This window comes from Carya illinoinensis, chromosome 4 (assembly GCF_018687715.1).
Source record: "Carya illinoinensis cultivar Pawnee chromosome 4, C.illinoinensisPawnee_v1, whole genome shotgun sequence".
In the NCBI taxonomy this organism is placed as follows: domain Eukaryota; kingdom Viridiplantae; phylum Streptophyta; class Magnoliopsida; order Fagales; family Juglandaceae; genus Carya; species Carya illinoinensis.
In genome coordinates this window covers 31,797,314-31,806,209 of record NC_056755.1, presented here as the reverse complement: position 1 = coordinate 31,806,209, position 8,896 = coordinate 31,797,314, and the positions used below count along the sequence as shown (strand labels likewise).

Sequence of the window (8,896 nt, the reverse complement as noted above, 5' to 3'; positions counted from 1 at the left end):
CGATAATATATTAACTATAAATCACATCATTTTGGTTAACGCTTTACGTACTAAAATTCATATCCGATAATCTTAAACATTCAAATTTAAACCCCATATTTGGCCATTTCATATATTAGAGTCCACTAAATTTGAAGCCTAGTATCCGTTCAAGCTTATGTATAGGTCTAAAATTTGAACACTAAATTCTTATCTAATACTTCGAATCTCATAGCGCATATTCCTTAAAACTTGCTGATCCTAAACATTAAATCTTATCAAAGTCATTTCCTACCATCTACATAATAAGCCTACTGGATCTAAAACCTTAATGTCATTAAAATCATTTTCTTAAAATATTCCAAATCTAAAATCTCAGATTTCATGGGACACATTCCATAGATCTTTAGATGCTAAAACCTTAAATATCATTAGAACCCACAAATGTCTATGCCTCAAATCTGAAAATCATTACCTAACCCATAGATATTCAAAGCCTCAAAAGTCTACAGAACCAGAGATCTCTTCAAGCTGATTTTTAAAGTATGCAAAATCTCTAAACTTCAAATTTCTGAAAACTCAACCAATAAAGTCTGAAAAACTGATTTTGTAGCACACATTTGAAAGACTTATTAGTCTACATTGATGAACAGTATGGGGTTTTTATTCTTGAAAATTAAGGAAAAATATGAGTGTGATTCAACTCCTTTAGGAGTTTCCCATGAATAACACAAATTTTTATAGTAGCATAGAAGTCTTCCTTGACAATGTCCCAATAGTACTTGTAAGAAAGACCAATAAAGCCAACTGGTCTAGGGGCTTTTATGAATGGAGTTTGTTTAAGAGTTGATAGGATCTCCTCCTCAGTGGGAATCTCACAAAAAAAATTGTTTCCTACTTCAGATAGCTTGTTTGAAAAAAATAAACTTTCTAAATCTGAAGACTGAACAGGATTTGATGATTGCTAAATTCCTTCGAAATGGTTTAGGAAACTATTCTGAATTATAGAGGGATCAGCAGTCCATTGATTAGAATTGATTTTCAGACTTTCAATGGAATTAGTACGTCTTCTAACAGTGGTAGACATATGAAATAAGTTTGTATTAAGGTCAATTGTTGTTGACCACTGTAATCTGGAATTTTATCTCCAAAGAATTTCTTCTCTTCTAAGTTTGTTATTGAGGTTCCCTTTTACTTCAGCTTCCATGATCATGGATTGGGTTGTGGGTTCTTTCAGCTGAATGTGGGCCAAAGGTTGAGTCAAATTTCGAATTGAGGATTGAATGTGTCCATAGCAGTTATTGTTCCACAGTTTTAAAATTTTTTTGACTTCTTTTAATTTTTGAGAGAAAATGAAGGCAGGAGTTCCTGAAAAAGACTTGTTCCAAGCTTTTTGGATAACCATTTGGCTAGTTGGATCCCTAATCCAAAATTCTTTAAATTTGAAGGAATTTGATTGTTTTTTCCTCCCCATTGTGTCTAGAAAGATAGGAGAGTGATCTGATAAACAAATTGGGAGATGTTGAAGGGTAGCATTCGGGAATAAAATAGTCCATGAATGATTAGCCACACCTCTATCTATTCTTTCTCTTATGTTCTCTAACCGTTGCCTGTTGTTAGACCAAGTGAACTTTGGTCCATGGAAGCCAATGTCCACCATTCGATTTTCATCCATGAATGATTTTAAATCATTCTGGTTTGAGGAGCAAGCATAGTATTTCCCATCAAATTTTTCATTTTAGCTTAAAATGGAATTGAAGTCTCCTACACTTAAAATAGGACCATTATAATTTTTGACAATGTTGTTCAAATTGGTCCAAAAGTTCCATTTTTTTCCACTTTGAGTGGGCAATAAACAAGATTGATGAGCCATGGATTATGCAAGGGGTCAGAGTACACTAAAAGTGCCATTACATTACCATCCATATATACAAGTTCTATATCCACACCCTGAATCCACATAAACAAAAGACTTCCCCATTTTCTAGTTGGGGGAATATTTACAAACAAAGAAAAGCCTAATCTATTAACAACACTGGTGTTTTTACATCAGACAAAAGCATCTCCGAGAAGAAGACAACATCAAGCTTAAGCAACCTAATGTTTGCCCTTAGGTTTTTTACTGCACGGGGACGAGCAAGACTCTTGCAATTCCAACAGATAAGCCTCGTTCTTTTTTCGGTGGCAGTATTGGCCCTGCCACTTCGGCCTTAGCTTCATAACAAAATAGTTTCAGGCTGGGAGACTTAGAAAAGTTACCCAAGTGGTGAACTTCCTCCTTCTAGTATGGTGATGCCCCATTCCTTTTTATCTTTGCTCTGCGCGATTGCCCCATTCCTTTTTATCTTTGCCATTTGCAAGCATTTTGCTATAGGTGCTTCCTCTCCGCCTGACTGATCATTGCTTTCCTTCTCTTTTGCGTTCCATTATGCTAAGCTTTTGTAAGCTTATCTCCAGGATTAATGGGCTCTCCTTGTCCCTTTTGAGGAATTCTCCTCTTGTTTTCAGATTGCAATTCCACGGTTAGATTGGAAGAAGATTTTGGGGAGTTGGCTTCACTTTTGTTTCGGAGGATATTGTCTGGCTTTTCAAAAGCTGGGTTTCCGGTATAGATATTGTCACTTGGATTGGGTCTGAGTGCGAGATAGACCTTCAAGATAGGCTGACGAGCAGTGAGAGTGAGTGGTTTGTTCGAATTTTTTCTGCTGGGCTTTGTATGTGGTCAAAATTGGGATTTGCCTGTATAGGTTGGCCTCAGGTTCAGTGTTTTGGTCATGAAAAAATCTATTGCAGCCATGTTTAATGACGGGAGATTGGGCAATGAATGTTGTGGGCTGAAAACAAAACAGATTTTTATCTATCGAAATCATTTTTATCTAATAATTTCAATTGTCTTTCTTGACATGAAATAACAAAAATCAAAACTTTCACAAAATCTTTAAGAGAAGAAAAAAATCGTACAAAATCTATACCATCCCGCCACTTTTACAAGCTCCAATAAAAATGTCTAAAAAATTCCTTGTGCAAGCATTTTCTGAGTCCCACCAACTTTCACAAACCCCCACAAAAGTTTATTACTAAAAATTTTCTCAAAGATTTCATATTTATGTAAGATGACAAAGATCCTCTTTGCCAGAAAAGCATCTCGGAAGATTTCATTTGTGAGATAAAAGAAATCTTAGAAAGTCTCTACTTCCCAGCTAGTCTTTTTCTCCAAATGAGCTTCAACTGTGCACCGCATGCATGCCCCAATTGACTCTCAGCCCTACTACATCTGCCATTTAAGTGCATATTCACCCATCCACTGGGGAAACTGATGGGTGAAAAATGAAAATGATGTACATGATTTGAGTTTCACAGATAGAATTGGACAAAACTTTTAAGATGCTTAGACATTGGGTACCATGAAAAGAAGCTGGATCAGCAAAATGTACTCAAAAGGGAAGAATGAACATATTGCTTTTCACTGACATTGACTTGATCAGGGTTATAACTTCTACCACCCACATCCCCTTGATAATATTCTGCAGCAAATTGTTGTGTACCCCCCACTCCCTCCCTCCCCTGGGCGGCCCGAAAGAAAAAACATCGAGAGGTGCTGGTAGCACCTATTTGCATACCCAATTAGCTATAGATGAGACTTTACTAGTGTGGGAAAATAAACAAAAGAAAACACTCTGGTAGTAAGGAACAGGCCACACCATGGAAATAGCTAGCATCAACCCTTTTGCTCATTCACAAGTATTGTTCATGTATCCTGGCACGGTTCTCTTCCCACCATAATCTAGCATGCATCTCCCCAAATTTTTCACGGCTGCAGGACACACATACAAGAATTTCCAGCATCATTCAAGTCAATACAGTTCCATACCATAATGATACATAAAGTAGGAAAGAAAGAATTGCATTCTCATTCAAAAATTTCTGGTAAGACTCGAAAATAGAAGACAAAAAAATAATTAGTTCAAGTAGCATGATTGACAGAAGCAAAAATGATGTTAAAAAAGAGTAGCAATTTCTGATTTCGTTCCTTTTGTTTGAAATTCAAGTCATGATTTACAATTAGTTGAATGCCTCAATTGTGACATTGTGGCTACTGTCTAATGAAATCCATCAAAAGGCATAGTACTTAAGGCATTCAAAAAGAATGTGAATTCTGAATTTTCTTCATAAAGGCCAAATTTCGTAGACTTCCCATGAGACAACATTCAATAAATACCTGAATACTATTAGTCTATAGATTATTGTACTTGATCTTCCCCATCCTCAACCATGTGAAACCCGTAATTAACAATAAACTGAAACTTTGCTTGGTGACCAGAATGCCATAACAAGTCGCTGATCTTGGCAATTGTGAACAGTATAAGCTCTTTCTAAGGATGGCCACCATATATGACTAGATTAGTACCAATCAGAGAAGTAGACAACTTATCAAATTATCCTTAAAACAGAGTGACATTTTTTATGAACAATGTGGGGCAGCGGATTAAAATTGCATAACATTTTTTGTTTCATAAAAAAACTCAATGGCCAGAAAATCTCACATAAGACCCCCATCATTTTATGAATTTGACTGGGCAGAGATGAAGATGCTATGGATGGCTAAGGAATTAAATACCAGATAAACAAGAGTTAAACTCTATCAGACAGTTGTAACATCCAAGAGTAACCATTAGACCAAACAGTTAATCCATCAGATAGTTGGAAGCAGGGGCAAAACCACTAAGGGAATTGGGGGAGCTTCAGCCCCCTCAAAATTTTCAAAAATGCATAAAAATTAATTTTGCCCCCCAAAATTTTAATTTTTTATTACTCCAGTCTCCGCCCCCAAAACTAGATTTTCTAGTTGGAAGAATAACAAGGTTGTATCGGGATGAAAATTCTATCATGCCTATTCAACCATACCAGCGATGTCTGAGGGGGCATCTCAACAGAATTTTCCCTCAGCATGCTGCTCAAGAGACACTTAATCCGATCAAAGAGTTTCCAAGAACCTCACCTGAATCTCACTCGTCTGAGCTCCCTTTTGCCTCCTGGCAGTGCTTTAATTGTGATGTAGACCCCTGGTTCGTCTTGTTCAACCCATTCAGCCTCAAGATCACTAGCATTACTGATGGACAGCTCCCCTGAGCGATCTGCATCCCTTGATGAACTACTCCTTATGGAAGCATCCATAGATGATATCTCTGTCTTGGCACCACTGATGCTGGATAGTTTTGGGGTTGATCCAAGACCACCCGAATCATAGTAATGTCGAGATTGCATCGAGTGTTTTTCAAGTGAATCTGAGGATGAGTAACCCATTCCCATCCCCGTTGGACGGTACAAGTTACGAGGTAACCGTTCTCTGGTCAATGGTGGTGTTATGGGGCTGCCTTCTGCAGATTCCATCTTTGAGCTCTGTAACAGGAGAGAAGAATGACATTATTATTAGAGCTTAGAAGGGACAAAAGGAAAAATACTGTGTACACAGAACACATTTACTTGAATTCATTGATGCATCATCAATGGGGCAGGGCAATGAATGTGAACATGAGATTTTATGAAAAAAGCTCACCTCATCTTCAGATCTTGGTGGAGTTGGAAGCGGGAAAGCATGTCTGTTGAATCTCTGAACATTGTACAGTTCCATAACCCGGTCATAGTTCTCTGCCCACCACCTTTGAGCTTGCCATTTGTTGAACATCTCTCGACTAATCATAGAGAAAATAAACTACAATTTCAAAACTCCTGATTAATGAAGTAACTGGATGAGAAATGAGAAATGGTGGCCCCCATAAGAACATCACATCGCAACTGCCATGCATTTTCTTCTTGATAAACAGAGACATGGAATTTGTTTTTTATTTTTAAAATTTCCTCTTTTGGTAATAATACAACAGCATCTTCATAAAGACCCATCAAGGTCATTACCTGCCATAATTACTCCGCGTGCCTATTGCTTGAAGCCTTTGAACCAATTCCATTATATCAAATTATCATTGGTTATGGAACAGTAGTCAATAATGTTAGACCACCGAACTGCACACTCATAATACCTTTTGACAAAAGGAACTCAAAGAATAATTAACATAAAAACGGACATTCGGTGAGTGTAATAAAGTAATTTTTTTTTAGTGGAAACAAGGGCCTTGCAGTAGGTGGAGAATGTCTTTAACAATCAGAAAATATGTGGGTCCACGATCAACCATTCCTTCTGCAGTATTAATCAGCAAAAAAACGCAATACCCAATTTATATGGTGTAATGATCAATGCTAATCTTCATTCTTATTTCTGTCATCCACAATCATACCCATAAATATGATACATTTTAAATGATTTCAGTCAACCATTTCACTAAAGTCACAACTTTTTCAAAAAATAAAATAAAAATAGAATAGTACACCAATTAGTGTGATATTTGCAATAAAGAATAACATTTCTCTCGTTTAATTGGTATCGATCCCATGTCACATAGTCAATCTATGACACCAGAAAACGTGGGAGTAGAAGGTCCCATTCCTGTGAGATTATCTAATTCTACTATTATTTATTTCCAAACCATTATAATTCTACTATTATCAGATCAGAAGGTCTGACATTTTCAGTCTTCTGAGTAGTTTCCGGCGGCAGATGACGTGGACAGTCGAAGTTCATTAGAACATAAAATGACAAGATAATGGTCACTCAAAACAGACAAAGGGACGGAGAATCAGGCAGGCGTGAAGGAATATGGATAAAGGAAAGAAAGGAAGAAGCCTTCTCCGACACGAAGACAGCACTCCATGAAAAAGGTACCAAAACACAATCAACGTTGCCCCACCCAAACCAACAATGGCTTCTGCTTTTGGACTTTTTCGATTGCTTTTCATAAGGGCGTGAAAATTACTTGTTTATTGGGTCCCACCCAAAACTTTGCTCAAACCATATGAACAGACTGGTTTCCAAAGTATTGTTTGGATGCCACGTATAATTAGGTTTCAAAATAATTTAATAAGTTCTATCGTTTTCCATTGTTCTTCTTTATATGGGTCTAAAGTAATGTTCTTCACGATCTAAAGTAAAAAGAGAAAAACTGAGAACTATATGGCTATAAAAATAATAGTTTTCCTGTTTTTTATTGACATCAGGGGTCGAGGAATAACTTTCCATATACAGGCCGAGTATTTGCAAGTGCATATTGAGAAAATCTCCAATCCGGTCATTCCTAGAAATTACTTACACCCAAACAAATTTAAAAGTTAAACCTAGAGGAGCATTTCTCCAAGTATAAGGCTTTTACCATTTCTGCCAATTCCGAATGATTAAAAGTAATTTTTTACAAAGTTTAAAATGTTTCATCTGATTTTAATTTAAAATTTTGTAAAATTTCTATCCATTTTACACAAAATTTTAACAACATAAAAATGTTGCGTATGTATGATAATTAGTTCTCATTTTCATATTAATCTTGAATAAAATTAAATGATCAATAAATAAAATATAAAAATATATTAACCGGAGTAGTCGAATCACGAAATACTGATCACAGATACGCGTGAAGGCGAAGAAAACGAAACAGCAGGAAGGAATCGAAGGATGCGTGCGGACGAAATGGGAATTTGGAGCCATGTGTAGGGGAAAAGGAGAGAGGCGTGAGAAATTTTACCTGAACCGTATACGCTTGAGATCGTTCCCGCCACGGGGGAGCGAGACGAAGGTGATGAGCACGCCGGGCTCCACCTGGGCAACCCACTCCTTTGGCTCGATCTCCTCCACGAACACCACCGGCTCCACTCGGCGCCCGCTCCCGGAGTTCGGAGTCCCTTCGCCGCTCGAGCTCGACATCCCTTTCAGCCTCGCCTCCATCTCCTTCCCCCACACCCTCCCCGTCCTCGACCTCGACCTCGACCACCTGAACCGCTCCGACTCCGCATCCGACTCTCCATATCCCCTGAGTCGACTCTGAGTCGTTATCGTCGGCGGCGCCGTGCACGGGTTGCAGCTCCGATAGGCCCCCGAAGCCTTCAACGCCATGTCCTTGATCTGAAATGACCAAATTATCAATGTTAAGCCTACAAATAAATAAAAAGAAAAGGCCGACGAGTTTAGGGGTTTGGAATAGAAGAAGTACGTATATAGGTACCTACCTGAGAAGTGAGAGACTTGATAGTTTGGGTCTTGACGCCGGAGGTGTCGGATGGATCGGATTCTTCGGTCTGATCCGGCGAGTCATCTCCGAGTTTCTTCGGCCGAGCTATGCACGTCAGCATTTTCCTTCCTCTGTGATAACGATACGATACAAAGAGAGTCCAGACACCCCACCCCCGCCCCCAAAGAAAATTACGGGCTGATACACTCGGTAAAAAGGCGTTGTCTGAAAGCTGAAGTAGCCGTTGTTAGTATTGAATAATTGGGTTTGGGGTTCAGTATCAGAGCGGAAACAAACAAGACAGCTACTATATAGATGTAGGAATGCTTCGTGCTCAGACCTCTTCGATGTCTGCCTGCCACCCTTGTATAAATTAAGCTATCAAAGATTCCTCTCAGAATTAACAATACAATTGAGGCAGCTTTTCCTTTTTAACTGTGTGTGTATGTGTGTATGACAGAGAGAGAGGTGATCGGAGTGATGTGATGTGCGGAAGAAGTAGGGAGGAAAAGGGAGCCAGCGCCGGGGAGCGGTAAAGGAAAAGGCAAGGCTTTGCTAAAGGAAAAATGGCTCTATAATATAAATTTGCTTTTCTTCTTCACCTGCTACCGGTTATTTTACCGGTTCTTACATGTACGGCCTGAATGCCCCCAGGCACCATTGCATGCTTCAGTAGTTGTGGCAAAACTCCCGGGAAATTACATGTCATGCGTCCATGGCTCCATAATGTTTCTTTGTTTTTTTGTTTTTTTATTTTTAATTCAAATTTAATATTTTAAAAATTTAGAAGAAGTACCTAACTCAAT

General features: G+C 38.4%; 1 protein-coding gene across 1 annotated transcript; it reads right to left on the bottom strand.

The window, feature by feature from the left end:
- Nucleotides 1-2,888: 2,888 nt before the first annotated feature.
- Nucleotides 2,889-8,651, bottom strand: LOC122307892 (protein Brevis radix-like 4). Its single transcript, XM_043121013.1, has 5 exons — nt 8,089-8,651; nt 7,608-7,984; nt 5,537-5,672; nt 4,979-5,379; nt 2,889-3,793 (listed from the first exon to the last, which is right to left on the bottom strand). Exons 1-5 carry the CDS (start codon nt 8,209-8,211, stop codon nt 3,715-3,717), a joined length of 1,116 nt encoding a protein of 371 aa, XP_042976947.1. The 5' UTR covers nt 8,212-8,651; the 3' UTR covers nt 2,889-3,714.
- Nucleotides 8,652-8,896: the final 245 nt, after the last annotated feature.

Excerpts from the sequence above, each read along its gene's own strand:
- LOC122307892 (XM_043121013.1), bottom strand. The coding sequence starts at position 8,211 with ATGCTGACGTGCATAGCTCGGCCGAAGAAACTCGGAGATGACTCGCCG. Across the intron at positions 5,380-5,536 it reads CACCAAGATCTGAAGATGAG|AGCTCAAAGATGGAATCTGC; the intron begins GTGAGCTTTTTT and ends CTCCTGTTACAG. Across the intron at positions 3,794-4,978 it reads CTCAGACGAGTGAGATTCAG|CCGTGAAAAATTTGGGGAGA; the intron begins GTGAGGTTCTTG and ends TGTGTCCTGCAG.